Genomic DNA, 17,941 nt, shown 5'->3' on the forward strand with positions numbered 1-17,941 from the left:
AGGGGACTCTAGAAAACCCCGGTCAGCCGCTGGTTCCCGGGTCCCATCAAGAAATCTGGTACCCCTCCACGACCCCTAGGTCTAAGGCGCTCACTCACAGGAGTCCGGATGGATCACAAGGCTAAAGTTTCCCGAACTTAAATCGTAAAATTCACAATCAGAAATTCTGAAATGCACCCCCTACACAAAAATAATAATTATATATCCTGTGCTTTAAAAAAAAGGAAAGGAAAAAAAAACTTTCCCCTCCATAAGGCACAGAGCAAAGAGAAACAGGATCTAACTTAAGAGGGCGTGTTCCTCTTTGTCACCCACCGGGAGGCTCTCGCCTCGCGTGGGCGAGCTGCGGTGACCCGGCGGCACAGTGGCAACCGCACAGCCCGGGGACCGACCTCCAGAGCCGAGATTGCAGCCTGAGGTCCGGAAGAGGCGTCGGGGGCGCTGTCACCAGGCAGGGTGGGATGGGAGGAAGCGGGGGAGGGGCGCCCGAGGAGGAGAAGCCAACGGGGGAACCCACGACCTCAGAGCCCCGCAGCCCAGGTCCGCGGAGGTGAGCTCCACGGGTGCCCAAGGAGCCGCGGCTCTTGCTATTGTTGCGGGGCCTGCGGCCGCCGGCTAAGGACAGGACCGTTCCCGCGGACTCCGCGGCCAGCTCGGCCGGCGCCCAGGGCCGCGGGAGCGGGGACTCGCACAAGTTGCCGCCGCGGCCCGGTCCACCCCGGCGGGCGCCCTCCCGCCGCGGTCATTGTTCGCCGCACGCCTCCTACCTCGGTGGTTCGGGCTCCGGGCAGCGCGCTGCGGGCTGCAGGGCAGGCGAGGGCGCGGCGGTGGCGAGCGAGGGGTCCCCGCGGGCGGCGGGCGCGCGAGCTAGGCAGGCGGCGGCCGGCCGAGGTCCGAGCCATCAAAGGTGGCGCGGGGCGGAGGGGAGGGCGGAGCAGGCGGGGTGGGTGGGGAGCGCGCTCCGGGTCGCCGCGGCCGCCTCGACGCCCGGCCCGAGCGCCACTCGCGTGGGGAGGAGCGGCGCAGAGCGGGCGGTGGCCGCGTCCCCGCCCCGCACCTTCGCCCGGCTCCCAGCTCCCCGCAGCCGCTGCGCCCGCGCCGGGACCAGCCGCCTCTGAAGCTGGTGAGCGGGAAGTGCGGGCCACCGCCGCCCCTCCCAGGGCCTGGGCCGAGCCCTCGGCAGGGGGAGCCTGGGCACTGCCTGGGGACGGCAGAGAGCCACAGCCCCCTCCAGCGTCCGAGCAGTGACCTGCGCCGGCACACCGGCCCCGCCCCGCTCCGCTCCGCCCCGCCCCGGAGGCAGGTGCGCAGAAAGGTGGACCGCGGGCAGGGCGGCGCCACCCCGCAGCTGTGCCTTACTTGGGCTTGCGGCAGGAGCCAGTGTCTGAGCTGCACCACCAAGCCGAGCGCGGGAAGAAGCGCCACCGCGGAGACGCGAGCGATGGTCCCTGGTGTCGAGCAGGATGCGAAGGCCCGGAGGAGCCAGCAGCAGCTGGCGGGAGATTCGTGGCACTGACTCCCCAGGTCGCCTTTAGAAGCCTGACATAGGGCTATGATATCACGTGGAAAGCATTTTACAGAGACCCAGGACCCCCGCCCCCAGGCCTCTAGCGCAGGCTTCCGGCACCACCCTAAGCGGCTCGGTATTCAATGCCAGAGGCACAGGTGCCACCTCTGATGCTGCTCCGGCGCAGCGTCCACCACCTGAGCAAATCCCAGGAAAATGCCCACCCCCCACCACCCTCGGACCAGGGACAGCAGAATGCCCCGCGAAGTGGCAAGGCTTAGGGAGGCTTGCAGTTGTTTGATCCCCTGGTTTTTTCCAGAACTTGGTGATATAGTGGGAAGATTCGGGATCGAGAAGGCCCAGGACGATAGGTGACTTTCAATCATATCCCCACCCACTAGGTGCCATTTTTCCTTCGTCCTTCTTCCCTGCCTCTGGCTGGGAAAGGTCTTGGGCCGCCAACCATATGGAACACAGGAAAGCCTTGTTCTGCTGGATCCAGAGGCTAGTGTGACCCGCCCCTAGAGCCAGTTTGGCTCAGATTCTGGTCATTTTCCACCCTGGAGGAGTTCACTGACCTCAATCCCAAGGGACACATTTTACCGGGAGTTTACAACTGAACTTAACCAAATGAAAGTCTCTGTGGAAAGGGAGGCTTAAGACACGAAAGTTTAATTATCAGACAGGGACACCTGTAAGTCATGGGCGTGGAAAGCAGGGTGCTGAGGGTTGGGGAGGGGCACCTGTAAGTCATGGGCATGGAAAGCAGGCTGCTGAGGGTCAGGGCTGTTTCTGGAGAACCAGACAAGCCTTGGGTGGTTTGCTGGAGAGAATCATGGGTGGGCTGAAAGCTGGCTCTGTGACCAAATTGTGTGTGGCTTTACAAGTATGGGTGAGCTATTTTCAGCCAGTAATTTTCTTAAGTGTAGTGGTCAAACTGCCACCAGGAGCAGCAGCACTCAATTTTGAGAACTAGAAATTCCTCCCCACTCCTCCCCAGAAAGTCTCCTCATGTATGTAGCTCAGACTGCTCCTCAGGCCTTTACCTCGTAGGCATTGGGATTGCAGTCAGAACCACCAGGCCCAGTAAAGGAAAGCAAATTCAGAGAATTACCACACCTTAAAAACTGCTATACTAGGGAACTGACCTCAGATTCAGAGTCTCTCTTCACAGGATAAGAAGACAGTGCCCAGACTGATTTCTGAGGCATGAGATCGGTGGGGTTAAAGCAGTTGATTTCCAGTGTGCAGCCTAGTTCTGCTAGCAGTCTCGGAAGCTGTGGAATTGCCTGGGAATCTTGTTCCAATTCAGATTCTGTATCAGCCTCTTTCAAACACTTCAGGTGATGTATTTTGGTTGGTCCAGGGACTGTGTTGGCAATCATGGCAATCATGTCCCCGGACTAAAGGCAAAATGGTAGATACTACCAAAAAGGCAAACCATAATGTTTCCCCAGTCACCCCTCACTGAGGGTCAACATTTTCTGCATTCAGTGTTTGGTTCCACTGATTAGTATGTCTGGGATATGACCAACCGGTTTGGTTTTGCTCTTAGCTATTTATTGTGTCTTTTTATGTCAGGGGTGTAGACGCCACTATGCATGTGTGTGGAGGTCAGAGGACAGCTTGTAGGGGTGGTTTCTCCTGCCACCAGGTGGGTTCCAGGAATCAAACAGGCATCATCAGGATTGGTATCCAGCACCCTTACTCCACTGAGCCATCTCGTAGGCTCTGGTCATGCTGGTTTATTATCTGGACGACGTTCATAACTAAGAAGGTAACTGGTTTTTGGAGGGAGCAAGAAGACTGAGGAGGAGCTGATGGGAAGACAATTAATATGGGGATTAGAAATCGAGGAGGCTCAGAGCACCTTCATGGTACAGAGTTCACTCTTCAGATTTGTCTCTATCACCGCAGCCCCTAAAAACTGAGGTGTCTTGTCATAGCAGATCACGTCTGCGCTCTCAGAATATACAGGATGTTCTAAGCTGTGGGTAAAGTTTTTTAGTCACCTATTATTAACGCTTTTATTATTTTATCTCTTTAAAAAGTGGTTCGTGCTGATAATTCTAGTACATAGAAGGATGAGGCATGAGGGTGCTTTTCTCTGACAGACATTTCCTGGGGAGACACAAAACACAGGTCCACTCTCCCCAGAAAGGGAACAGACCAAAGTAACAATTGCATCACAGCACAACCTGTTGAGCCAATGAGAATGTTCTTGGGTAATTCACAAGAGTGTGGGTGAGCAAGGACATGGCCCAGAGGCCACCCCTGCACAGGTAACCAACCCTAGGACCTACAAGACACTGCCCAGGACTGGTGGGAGAAACTCCTCCCAACAAGCAAGGGGGCCAGCTAGTTTCCTCCCAAGATTAGCTTCTCAGACCTGTGAGTTTACTTCCTGAGTTTCAAAAGATGCCCCTTCCATTTGTTTCCATTTCAAGAAAGCAGCTTCCAAGGGTCAGTTCAGCCTCTCTCTCTCTCTCTCTCTCTCTCTCTCTCTCTCTCTCTCTCTCTCTCTCTCGCTCTCTCTCTGATTTCTTTGTGGAGAGCATGCAGTCAACCTGAGGTGAGGTCACTTACCAGAACCCCATTAGTCACAATTGCCTACAACTCCAGTTCTTCTGCATGTACACACAAATAAATCTTTTAAAACACAAACAGGTGGGTATGGTGCCCTTAATCCTAGCACCAGCAAGGCAGAAGCAGACAGATCTCTGTGAATTTGAGGGTAGCCTGGCCACTATAGTCAACTTCAAGGCAGCTAGACCTAAATAATGATACACACCCAGTTGCAGATCAATCTTGTGTGTACATAATAAAAGAAAGGCAGTGCAGAATAATACTGAGCAACCATTCCCAATGTCGCTGCTCAGAGGTAGTTTCTCCATCTAGTTTTAGACTTCCTGAAATATCCTAGCCTTATACAAATGGAGAGGCTCTGGGGGTGGTGAACAGTTGGTTCCACAGTTAAGAGCGCCTGTTGCTCTTGCAGAAGACCCTGGTTCGGTTCCCAGCGTCCACATGCTGACTCATAGCTACCCATAACTCCAGTTCCAGGATATGCAAAACCTTCTGGCTTCCGCCAGCAACAGTCATTCATGTGGTGCATACACATGCTTGCACACAAAACAATCAGACACAAATATTTTTTAAAGTGTATTGCACAAATCTTTACTACAAAGAGCTCATGTGTTACTTTGAAGACAAACTATTTTTCTGTAGTTACCACCCACTTCCCAGCAAATGTTACCACTCTTTGATCTAGGCAATCTCTAGCTTTGGGCTCAAGCTCTTTCTGGACCTATAGTGTGCTCTGTCAGTACCTGAGGAGCCTGCAGCCAGGCCCTGGGCAAGAAAGAGTGTCTGCCTGAAGCAGCTGTGGAGGAGAGTTCTGATTTACTCCTGATATACACATCCTGCAGACACCCTGGCCTTCTGTGTGACCAGGTCACAGTGACTCACTGCTGTTGCAAAGGGGAAAGTAAAGAGGTCACTTTTGTGGTTAGGTTGCAGCATATGTGACTGTTCTAGTTAGGGTTATGATTGCTGTAATGAAACACCGTGACCAAAAGCAAGTTGGAGAGGAGTTGACTTTGTTTATACTTCTGCATTATAGCATATCACTGAAGGAAGCCAGGACAGGAGTTCAAACGGCAGAAGCCTGAAGTCAGGAGCTGATACAGAGGCCATGGAAGAGTGCTGCTTGCTCCCCATGGCTTGCTCAGCCTGCTTTCTTATAGAGCCCAGGATCACCAGCCCAGGGATGGCACCACCCACAATAGGCTGTACCCTCCCACATCAATCATTAAGAAAATGCCTTACAGCCTGATCTTATGGAAGCATTTTCTCAGTTGAGGTTTCCTCCTGTCAGAAGACCTCAGCTTAAGTCAAGCCAGGACAGTGACTTTCATCCCACTTGTTACTTTATTGCTGCGATTCCCACAGAAGCAACTTAGGGATCATCAAGTTTGTTACTTTGTTGCTGTGGTGCCCACAGGAAGCAACTTAAGGAAGAAAGATGCTGACTCAAAGTTTGTGGGGATACAGTCCCTTCTAGAGGGAAAGCAAGGTGGCTGGTAACTCCATAGTGGCAGAAAGGTACAAATGAAACTCCTCCCCTTATCTCTTGCAGAAAAAAGAGAGTTGGCTGATAAGGAAGCTGAATCTAGATATCAGTCCTCTCCACCCATAGCGACCAACTTCCTTCAGCAAAGGTTCATCATCTCTAAGGGCTCCAAAAGCTTCCCAAACAGCTCAGCAGCTGGGAATCCAAACTACAACCACCATCTTGTTTAAACTTTCTCCAGTGGCATGCTCTTACGCACTCACTGGCTTCCCTTTATGCAGCACGGTGCCAAAATGAGGGCTGTCTATCAGGGGTCCACAGACAAAAAGAAGGGGTGTTTTCTGCCAGGAGCTCATAAGGACTTGAGAATTTGATCCAATGGCTGTCGAATCATTGAACCTTGTCATAATTCATATGAGTGAGCCAATCTCAGAGCTGTCCCAAGCAAGCCTTGCAATAACTGCAGAACCAGGGGACTCAACTAAGCACTTCCTATGTTTTTGACCCTTAAAACTGTGAGAGGAAGTATCTGTTCTTTGCCGCTGTGCTGGGAGAGACTTGCTTTGCAGTGGATACCTATCACAGCATAGTGTGCTAGAAGCAAGAGTATTCAACGTTTGAAGTCACACAGCCTGGAAGACTATATGAGTCTCTTTGTCTACTTGGCAGCACATTTGAGGGTTGGAACTAAATTTAATTTCAGCAGCCCAGCATGCACGTTTCACCCTGTTCTGGAGCCCTCCTGTCTGTGGTGTTGCTGTTAGCACCTCTTTCATTGACCCAGGGAAGCTGAGCCGAAAAGAAAGTAACTGACATGCTGTGGGCACCTGGGGTTGGAGAACTTGAGGGATGGGGAGGTGCGGCCTTGATTCTCCTGCAGAGAGAGTTACAGACTGGAGAAGAGGAATCAATGGCAGTAACAGACCTGGGATGGGTAATGGCCAAAAAAAGGGGTGGGAGTGTAGAAGTGTCTGTGGGATGTCTTTTTTAGGGGCTGTGAAGCTCCACTACAGAGGGACTCCAGTCATTTGTCCTTCCTCTCTGGAGACCTAAACCATGGCCACAAATCATTTCACATTCCGTCACTGATTTGCTCTTTGAAGATGGGCAAAAGCTGTGACTCTTCCTGTCCACAGGGAACTGTAGAATTGGTGCCGTGAGACCTTTATGGCCAACTCAGAAAGACCATGTGGCTTCTAGCCTGTTCTCAGCACAGACTCTGTCAGGAGGCATGCTCCGTGTCAAGTCACAACCTGCCCTAGACTGCCATGCTCACGCTAATGGGAGGTGTTCTAGGCAGCAGTGCTGGGAGCCCATGGTTCACTCACCCTGGCCCGTTGGCAGGATGGGAGGGAGGTGGACATCTCAGCAAAGCTTCACTCTGCTGTCCCTGTTCTCCAGGGACAGCCAGCCCAACCTTCCGTATCCTTCCAGCGTCTGCAGTACCATAGGACAGAAGTCTCCCAGCAGCACCTTGTCCAAATTCTTACTCACATTTTAGTCACTCTTTTGCTTCTGTGCTAAACAAGGCATCATAGCCAAAGCAACTTATAAAGAAAAGGTGTGTTTGGGGCTCATGGTTTCAGAGGAATCGAGCCATGGTCATACTGTAAGAGGGGATGATAGTGAAGGAGCCGAGCGAAATGGCCAAAAGGCCAACACCGGCTTCGGCACTTCCCCAGAAGCCTAGCAGGCTGGCGCTCTCCGCAGCCGGAGCCAAAGGCCACAAATCCTCACTCTAGTAGCACCAGCATCCTGGGAACAATAATATCAGTTTGAGAACAAATTTAAAAAAACAAAAACAAAAAACAGAGCAGCAGCCTCTATGCTGCCTGAAGCTGGCACCCTCCCTGATGGATGGCCAAGCACTCCACAACACAGGTGGCTTATGGCCTTGGGAAAAGCAAAAACCATGCATCCTTAGAGAGAAATCATGCCAATTAAGAGTTCCCAGGCAGCTGTGACCGGTTTGTAAAAACATTAAAGCTTTTCTTATCTGCCGCTTCCCAACCCCTATGTAACTGGCTTGAATATATGTTCTCTATACTCCCTGACACAGGGCCGAAACTTTGCTTTGTGCAACTTTCAGTCCAAACCTGGGTTTGAAATAAAGGCTTTTATGTATTTTTACAGAGGATATGGCGATTCTTTGAGATCTTTTGGAGGTCCGAGACCTGGGCATAACAATAGCAGGCAGGCATAGCACTGGAGGAGTGGCTGAGAGTTCACATCTTGACCTACATGAGCATGAGGCACAGAATGCTAACTGGGCATGGGCATGAACTTTTGAAACCTCAAAAGTGTACCCAAGGCCACACCTCCTAATCCTTCTCAAACAGTTCCACCAACTCAAGACCAAGAATTCAAATACATGAGCCTATGGAATCCATTCACACACAAACCAGCACACACAGCATCTGTGTAAAGGGTGTGTTTTGATCATTAAGCCTTACATGTTTGCTGTGAGACAACAGATGGCCAGAATGTTCATGAACAGAGATGGCATGGCAAGTGTTTCTTCTAAGTTTATTTTGTGTATGTATGTGTCAGACAGAAGAGGTGTAAGATCTCTCAGATCTGGAGCGACAGGCATCTCATAGGACATCTAGTTCGTCATGTGTGTACTGAGATCCAAATTCTGGTCCTCATGATTGAGAAAACTCTTAGCCACTGAGCTGTCTCTGCAGTCCCTATGGCAAACTGTTAAATCTGGTCAAAAAAAAAAAGGGGGGGGGCTGGGTAGTGGTGGCACACGCCTTTAATCCCAGCACTTGGGAGGCAGAGGCAGGCAGATTTCTGAGTCTGAGGCCAGCCTGGTCTACAGAGTGAGTTCCAGGACAGCCAAAGCTACACAGAGAAACTCTGTCTCAAAAAAACCAAATAAATAAATAAATAAATAAATAAATAAATATGGGACAATTTTATTAGGTATAAAAGGAAACCATAGGACAGGCAAGCTACTTCCTGCAGCAGCTTCCCAGAGGAGGTGGATGGTGAAGAGAAGGGGAGAAAGCTGTGTCCTTCATAAAGAGAAAGGCTTCAGAGAAGAGGAAGGAGCACAAAGTCCGGGAGCAAACACACTTAGGCTGTGGGCAGCACATCTGAAAGACAGACACAGAGAAGAAAGGGAAAGCACATGTTCTCTGAGTCAGGACTCAGAAATGCAAACGGACTTAACAGAACGTCATAGCAGCTCCACGGTGGCTGCCAATGTGTGTCACTGACATAAGAGAAGACAATTGCATTATTTTATAATTGTATGTTCACCTTTCTTTTTTTATTTCATATATATATTATATATATATAAATATGTATATTTATATATATATATAACATATATATGGATGGAGAGAGAGAGAGAGAGATCTCACTTTATAGAGCAGGCTGCCTTACAACTCACAGAGAGATCACCTGTCTCTGCTTCCTGAGTTTGGGGACTAAAGGCCCATGCCACCACACCAGTTCCTCGTTCACCTGAATCGTGTCTCACACCCCCTCCTGCCATTCACTGGGTTGCTGATCTTTCTCTTTTTCCTTTTTTGTTCAGCTTGTGGTGTCATTGAAGTTCTAAGACATTCCAGCAGTGAATATGTTTCTCTGGTTTTGTTTGGTTTACCATACTTTGTGTAGCAAATTCTCCCCCTTTAGAATGTCATGTTTTTCTGATGTTTGCTCTTATACGGTTTCATGGTATTACTGGAAAAATCCCCTTCACCGTCTACTCACGGCTTCTTAAAAAAAACATACTTTCCCACTTCAACAGCGTTAACCTTATACTTTATTGTTGATCTGCGAGATATTTATCTTGGCATGAGAAATAAGATGTGACTCCAACTTTTCTTTTCCCCCATATGGCTATGTAGATACTGTCTGAATAACCCACCTCAAACGTGCTGCTTTAAAATGACAACTTTGGCCAGCAAGAAGACTCAACAGGTAAAAGGTATTCACGGGCAAGTCTGTCCACCTGACTTCAGTACCTGGCTGCACGTGAGGGAATCAGAGAACCAATTCCCACACGTTGTCCTCCGACCTTAGCATGTGCTATGCCCACACACACGTTCACACGCAATGAATATGTAAATGTGATTTTAAACATTAAATTGGCTACTGTACCTTATAGTACAATCAATATTCTTTTGCTTTGAGTTGCCTGTTTCTGTCCAATACCAAAGTGTTTGTGTTTCTAACTTTGTAAGGTATTTTACAATGTGATACAGTTTATACCAAGACTTTGTGTCTAGTCTTTGTCTTTCCAAATGAATTACAGTATTAATAATCCTATTAGAATTTTGGTTAGAATCTTCAAGTTGTAACCTTTCATCTCAACTCTTGGGTCTCCTTCCTTTCTACTTTGAACTGTTAAAGCAGGCTTAGCTGTTGTTGCCTTACTGAATATTGACTTCTTTGACTGACACATCACCCTGTGAAATTGGAGCTATATTATAATCCTGTTTTACAAAGGAAGGATCTGGGACACAGAGAGGCTAAGTAGCTTACCCAGGGTCACACAGCTAGTTAGTTGGCAGAAGAGGGGATTCCAACCCAGGAGTTGAGTTTCAGAGGCCATTCTCTTATCCCCATTCTCCAGCGATCCCAGACAGATGGAAATATAATGGAGTGTCTCTAGAAATGAGGGCAGAATGGGCTAAAGAGACACAGGGAAGGGTAGATCTCACCCCTCATCAAAGAAACAGCTTTTTGCAGCAGATGGAGACTATTACAGAGATCCACAGCTGGTTGTAATGCAGAGAGTAAGCGACTGTGGAGTGCCCAGCTCCAACTGAGAAGTCTGCAAAGCAACCCCCACCCCTGTTCAAGCTCAGAGAACATCACAGAAGAGGGAACAGAAAGACTGTAAGAGCCGGGACACTAGACTGGTAGATAGCGTCCCTTAGCACGACAGGGAAGCTGCACACACGAGCACTCAGCAGCATGGCCGCCTGGACAAGACCAGCATAACGTTGACATGACAGTATGGATGGCGGCACCCCTAGATGAAGAGCCACAGGTGGCCCGTGCCTGCAGAGACAGAAGCGTCAGATGAACTCCCACGCAGGTTCCAACCCAAGGCAGTAATGGACATGTCTACATAAAGATAAATGGCTCTGTGCATTATATACACATGTGTGCACATATATACACATACATATGTAAATACATGTAATAATGAAGAGATCATGGGTTTAGGAGTGGACATGGGAGGAGCTTGAGGGGAACAGAAGGATTGTTGTAGACACACTGCTTGTGCAGGAAGTTCTTAAAAAAATAAAGTTACTAACCTTTAAAAACAGTAAGAACTTTACTTTTCCCCACTTTGCTTTCCCTACTTGAGTCCAACAAGAAATTTAGGAGGAGCCCATAAGAAAGCTGTAGGCTGCAGTCATTCAGAATGTGGTCTATTATGTCCTCAAGGAACGGGTCTACCACTCTTGATAGATAGTAACTTGGAATGTTTTCATTGTTCAAAAGTGCATGGCTTTCTGGCTTGGCAGCTGCCGCATGAGCTCACTGCTGTGGAATTGTAACAAGTTGATTTCAGAGAGGTAGAGAACAGAACGGGGTTTCCAGAGCCTGGAGCAGGGGCAGGGAGAGCCAGGAGGTGGAGGAAGGTTGGGTGGTCATGTGATAAGCTATTGAATAGTTCAGTAGTTGTACCAAATTGTAGTATACTGAATGTTTTAAATAGAAAAGGTTTAAATAATTTTACCATAAAGAAATAATAAACGCTCGAGGTAATAGATATGTCACTCAAATTGGGACAGAATCTCTCTCTCTCTCTCTCTCTCTCTCTCTCTCTCTCTCTCTCTCTGTGTGTGTGTGTGTGTGTGTATCTGTGTGTGGGACCCTATAAACATACACAGTTTTCTTTGAATCCATTCAACTCTTTCATATCCACTAAGACAGCTAAAACTATTGTAACTATTGACAAAGAGGTAAAGAAATTAAGAGACGTGACAATCTGGAGGGATGCCTTGTTGGTTAAGAGTGCTTACTGCCCTTGCAGGGGACCCAAGTTTTGTTTCTAGGATTTACATCAGAGATTTCACAAGTTCCTATGACTCCAGTCCCTGGGGATCTGACACCTCGGGCCACCACTGGTACCTGTGTTTATATGCATACACACACACACAGAGAGAGAGAGAGACAGAGAGACAGAGACAGAGAGAGACAGAGAGAGAGCGAGAGAATTAAAGTAATAAAGATGAATATTTTAAAAATTAAAAATAGAACTGTCAGGCAATGGTGGCACACACCTTTAATCCCAGCACTCAGGAGGCAGAGGCAGGTTGGTCTCTGAATTTGAGGCTGGCCTGGCCTACAGAGTGAATTTCAGGACAGCCAGAGATATACAGTAAGACCCTGTGTCGAAGAAAACAAACAAACAAAAAGGTTAAAATGCTAAATTGTGTGTGTGTGTTTGTGTGTGTGTGTGTGTGTGTATGTGTGTGTGTGTTCAGTCACAGTTAAAAGTTAAAAGAGCCTGGTGTGGTGGAGCACACCTTTAATCCCATCACTTTTTAGGCAAAGGCAGGGAGATTTCTGCAAGTCCGAGGCCAGTTTGGTCTACATAAAGAGTTCTAGGCCAACCAAGGAGACCCTATCTCAAATACATATAGTAGAAACATGCCTCTAGGGTCAATGTAAAATGAATACATATATATATATTCTCTTACAAGTATGCAAACACACAAACTATGCCAAAAATCAAGATAAATTTATTTGGGTTTGCATCTTTCCAATGATAACATATGAAAAAGAGTTGATGGGTCGGATCATAGGGAGGCAGTGAGATGTTTGAGCCTGCCCCATGGTGTTCTTCATAATACCCAAGATTTGAGACCAGCCAAGAAAATACAGCACATATTCACAGTGGAATGTGAGGCAGCAGAAATCACGACATTCATAGGAGAACAGACAGAACTGGGGGGGTCAGAATATTGAGCAAGACAAACTACAATCAAACAGATCAGCGTGATGTTTCCTCTCCTACGTGGAACTAGATTTCAGGAGAGGAGAAAAGGGTCTATGAGAGGAGCAGGAGGAAGTCTAAGCTTCAGTGTTAGCAGGGTTGGGGGCCAATGGCAAGGCACCTGCCTGGTGCACAAAGCTCCACTCATCAGCCAAAAACGTCAGTGGTTAAGAGTGTCTCACCTGCTTCCACATTTGTATCCTTTACGTTGGACACTGCATTTGTTACTTTGTGTGGCTGTGATCATAATACCCAGCCTGAGCAACTTACAGAGCCGGACTGTCTATTTAGGCTCCTAGCTTCAGAGGTCTCAATCCAAGTTTCAGAGTCAAACTGACTCCACTGACTCTGGCTCTGTGGTGACGCAAAACACCATAGCAACAGGAGCGTGTGTTCACCTCATGACAAGCAGGAAGCCAAGGGAGACCAGGGACCAGTGTAGCTTTCCAAAGCGTGGTGCTGAATGGCCTGCTTCCTCAGTGAAACCCCCTCCCTGAGATGTCCACAAACCTACAAACAATACCACCACCTGGGGCCAAACATGCAACACATGAGCCTGTGAGGACACTCCATATTCAAGCTACATCAGAACTTCACATACTGTAAGGCAAAAATAAAGGTGAAAAGTTTCCCTCAACAGCCGCTGCTGATATTGCATGAGAGAGGACCATGAAAGGGCGAGTTGAGGAAGAGATCGCCTCTTATCACTGCCTGGGCAGAATCATCTGACCCACAGAGAGCAGCTCTCCGCCGCCACCCAAGTCTCACTCGCATATCTCACACAGGATACCCAGCTACAGAGTAGTTAATTCCCCTAACTCTGGAATTTCCCCAGCTCAGGCTCCAGTAACCTCGTCTAGGATACACTGGGCAGCTTAAACATGACTCTTAGGGCTGGAGAGATGGCTCAGCAGCTAAGAGTACCAGCTGCTCTTCCAAAGGACCTGGGATGGATTCCCAGCACCCTCGAGACAGCTCACAAGTAGCTGTAGGTCTAGTTCTGGGGGATCTGATGTTCCTTTCTGGCCTCTGTTGACACCAGGAAGGCAGGCATGTGGTACACAGATATACTTTCAGGCAAAACACCCATACACACAAAATAACTTTTCTTATATAATCCATAACAACCTGCCCAAGGAATGGTATTGTCTACAGTAGGCTAGCCTCTCCTATATCAATAGACAGGCTAACCCTCCACAGACAGCCACACGGCAGTCTGAGCCGGACAATCCCTTAGTCAGAACACTCTTCTCAGATGATTCAAGGCTATGTCAAGTTGACAGCTAAGCTAACTAGAACAAAGGGCTAAACACATTTAATATTGTTTTGGCAACACTGGGGATTGAACCTAGAGACCTGCAAGGCAAATCCTCTACCATTTGAGCATATGCCCAGCTCAGAAGTAGAGTTACAAACGCACAGCTGAGTCAGGACATGGGTTACTTGCTCTTTCTTAACCTGTTCACACAGACACCATGTGAGGAATGGAGGACACGTGTCACTTGTGAAATAATGTCATCCCCCCGTTAGCTATGCAAAGTCTCTATTATGCTTTCAAACATAGCCCAAATGAGTCCACAGCAGTTAATCACAAAATTATATGTACTTAATTCAGTAGCTAAAGTAAAGCAAGCAAGCAAAGGACTTGGGCTTAAATGACAGCCATCTGGACAAAGGAGTTCCTCTTTGTCTGTTTTGAGACCAGGTCTTACTATGTGGCCCAGGCGGTGGCCAATGACACACAACTGGAGTAGTTATGAGAAAGAGCTGTGATCCTGTGTACCTCCCAAACCAAGGCCAACCTATGGATAGACAAGCGACAAAGGAAACAGAATATAATTCTCGATCGGATCTTGGTGGTGACTAGACCAGTATTCACTCTAAAATGGTTTCAACTTTGCTGTGCATACATCATTTTTGTAACAATGATAAATCCATTCCTAGGTGTACACCCAGGAGAAGCGAAAACGCGTGTGCAAAAAAAGCTTGCACACAAATGTTCATGTGAGAAATATTAATAACAGCCCCAAAGAACAGGCAACACATATCCACACATGGTGAGCAGGTAAAAAATAAAATATTAAATGAACTGGCCCACCCCATCAACGAGCCCATCAGTGAACTGCTGGAGTGCATGAAGGGACTGGTCCTACCGATCCAGAACTGCAGGAGCTTAGACACTGGGCAACAACAGGATATATATTTTTTTCTCTCTTTTTTTGTTTGTTTTTTTCTCTGTGTAGCCCTGGCTGTCCTGGAACTCACTCTGTAGACCAGGCTGGCCTCGAACTCAGAAATCCACCTGCCTCTGCCTCCCAAGTGCTGGGATTAAAGGCGTGCGCCACTACCAGCCCGGCTAAGATGAGTCCCGGTAAGGATCCAGTATTGATATGCAGCAGGATTTTTCCTGTCCAATCTATTTAAATATTAGCGCAGCAGGAAGCCTGTGATTGGACAGGGAAAATGAAGGGGAAGCTAAAAGTTGCAGAGCCGGAAAATCTCAGGAGAGAGAGAGAAGGAGGCAAGATGGAGGAGGGCAGTTGGAAGAAGATCCTGATCACGCCTGGGTTAAATAGCCACAGGTAGCTATGAATATCATATAGGGACAGAATAATCGGGATAACTTGTCTGATCTAGGTGGGCAGCTTGTGTCATTATCAACTGGCTCTGAATTTATTGTGTGGGCATCCTGTGAAATGAGAATTTATTGATATATAAATCTGACTGATTAATTGTAAGTTCCTAGAGTTTTGTCTTACAGGATTACTGGAAGGTGGGACTGCCGACCACAGGGGGATTATGGCTGAGAGGGTACGGGCAGCCCTGAGGTAGTGAACCAGAGCTGAGAAGACTGCGATTGGTCACTACATGGGGCCAGCCGTGGAGGCAGTGGAGGTCGCTGGTAGAGAGTGGCTGGATGAAGCACGGGAACTTGGCGGGTCTTCTGTAGTATTTCCCACAACACTGATGGAGTAGCAGAAGCCAGAAGCCTCATACCAGACCAATGACTCTTTGCAATGAACATCTGCAAGTAAAAAAGTGTGGACGAAGGGTATACTAGGGCACACTGGGACACACCTCAGCTTCCCTGTTGGGGAGGAGGTTACAAGGGTGGAGGGTGGGTACGAGGGGAGGGGGAGATGAGTGGGATCGGGGTGCATAATGTGAAATTCATAAAGAACCAATAAAAAGTTAAAAACATATATATTAGATGTTTTTATACCCTTACTCGTCCTGGTTAGCTTCGACTATCAACTTGACACAGAGTCGTCTAAGAACACTGTTGTAACTGAGGGATTGTTCAGATCAGATGGGCCTGTGGATAAGACTGTGTGGGATTGGTTTGACTGCTAAATATAAAGGAGGGTCCAGCCTTGGACTGTATAAGAAAGCTAGTTAAGTTGGAACCTATGAAAGAACTAGCAAATAAGTGAGTGTGTGTGTGTGTGTGTGTGTGTGTGTGTGTGTGCGCGCGCGCGCGCGCGCGCTCTTGTACTTGTTTTTAGTCAGGGTTTCTCTTTGTAGCCCTGGCTGTCTGGAAACTCATTATGTAAAATAGACTGACCTCAAAGTCGGAGACATACCAACCTCTGTCTCCCAGGGCTGGGATTAAAGACGGGTAGCGCCACCACCTGGTCCCAATGTGTAACCCTTAAACAACAATGTAGCCATGTAATGAGATGCTATGTGGATTTCAAAGAAAAAAAGAAAAAGCTTTTTTTTTTCTTTAATTAACTATCCTGTTTATTCTAGTCTAAGTCCAGCGGTGTGGCTGGTTACCTGGCCCTCAGTTTCATGTGACCATCTTCCTCTGTGTCTGGGTGAATTTCCTGTGCCCAACTAGCTCTCAGAATCCCCCCCTCCCTCCCCCAGATGTTCTTCCACCTTCTAATCCTGCCTCAGCTATAGATTTTTTTATTGCTAGGTGAAGTTTCCATTCATTGCACAAGAGATTATCTCTACACACATACACACAGAGAGACTCACACTTGTCTCATACCCTTGGAAGGTACCATACCGCCTTCATCCCGATAATGTTCACGAGTGCCTACAATCTACAAAGCTTATCCCACAGACCAAAGCACTGGGAAATGGGGGTGTACAGCTTCCTCACAATTGTACAAGTCTTTCCAATCCCTACATATTTCTTTTTTATGAGTATTGATGGGCAATTATAACATCATTAGCTGTAATTAAATTCTCATTTTGTACTTTTCAAATTTTCCTTGCTTTAAGCTACACCAATAAGAACTAATTACCTGAAATATTCCTTGGAACTATACCTCTACACATGGGCCCTTAGTACTTTGGACATATTGCACATTTATTATTAATTTTGTGTAGGCATGTGTGCATGCATCTCTGTGTGTGTGTGGGTGGGTGTGGGTGTGGGTGTGTGCCCCACGGCGAGTGTGAGAAGTTCAGAGGACAGCTTTCAGGAGTTGGCTCTTTTCTTCCATCTTGTAGGTGTCAGGGATTGAACTCAGGTTGTCGGGCTTGGCAGCAGGTGCTTTTCCCTGGTTGAGCCATCTCGGTAGCCTGTCAACATCGTTTCTCTACCATCTAAAGGCAGTGGTCTCTAGTGTTCCTGAGAAGACTGTCTTCACTTGAGAATTTTATGTTTCCTGCCCCCCACAGAGAGGTCTCACCCCTGCCCCCCCCCAGGTCTCACCCCTGCACCCAACAGAGGTCTCACCCCTGCACCCTTACAGAGGTCTCAACCCTGCACCCTTACAGAGGTCTCAACCCTGCACCCTTACAGAGGTCTCACCCTTGCACCCTTACAGAGGTCTCAACCCTGCACCCTTACAGAGGTCTCAACCTTGCACCCTTACAGAGGTCTCAACTCTGCATCCTTACAGAGGTCTCACCCTTGCACCACACACACACACACACACACACACACACACACACACAGAGGTCTCACTGTCTAAATGTGATTGGTTGTTGATTGTGCCTTACTTTTTTTTTTTTCAATTCCCATGAATTAGTCATTACAGCAGATTTGCAGTATAATTAACTTGTAGCTTTGATTTTTTTTTATGGCAGAATTAACAGAGTGAATTTTTTCCATGGTAGAACCACACTCTATATTTATTTCTCCTTTAAATAAATGTTTCCAAATTCAGAAATGCAAGATCTATCACTTAATTTCTATTCCAAACCTCCTTCTAAAGACAAGAAGAAGCTCAGCCGGAGCCACCGGCAGGGGCTCACGCCTCCGCTCTCCCACAGTCTGGTCTCCCAAGCCAAACCAAAGCCTGAAGAGACAAACATTTGAAGGAAAGGACTGCCTTGGGCTCGGGCTTCAGTCCACAGCCGGCCGGAGGAGAAGTGGGAGCCAGTGTGACACTTCAATAGAGAAAGAGTGTGTTTGCTGTCAAGCCAG

The 17,941-nt window shown here is 47.9% G+C and overlaps 2 protein-coding genes across 3 annotated transcripts in view; one reads left to right on the top strand and one right to left on the bottom strand.

Annotated features, from left to right (window-relative positions):
- Farp1 (FERM, ARH/RhoGEF and pleckstrin domain protein 1) overlaps positions 1–905 on the bottom strand; it is a 229,758-nt gene extending 228,853 nt beyond the window's left edge. Inside the window, exon 1 of one of the 2 annotated variants that reach the window (XM_034497328.2) lies at positions 768–905. The gene's annotated coding sequence lies outside the window, so the exon portion shown is untranslated. The remainder of the gene's footprint in view (positions 1–767) is intronic. The other variant, XM_034497327.2, reaches the window with a different exon arrangement.
- LOC143441641 (uncharacterized) lies at positions 462–7,716 on the top strand. Its single transcript, XM_076930515.1, has 4 exons — positions 462–550; positions 669–813; positions 872–2,850; positions 5,130–7,716. The coding sequence occupies exons 1-3, from the start codon at positions 462–464 to the stop codon at positions 1,514–1,516; spliced, it is 879 nt and encodes a 292-aa protein (XP_076786630.1). The 3' UTR covers positions 1,517–2,850; positions 5,130–7,716.
- The last annotated feature ends 10,225 nt before the right edge of the window (positions 7,717–17,941 follow it).

The sequence above is a fragment of the Arvicanthis niloticus genome, chromosome 3 (genome assembly GCF_011762505.2).
Source record: "Arvicanthis niloticus isolate mArvNil1 chromosome 3, mArvNil1.pat.X, whole genome shotgun sequence".
NCBI lineage: Eukaryota > Metazoa > Chordata > Mammalia > Rodentia > Muridae > Arvicanthis > Arvicanthis niloticus.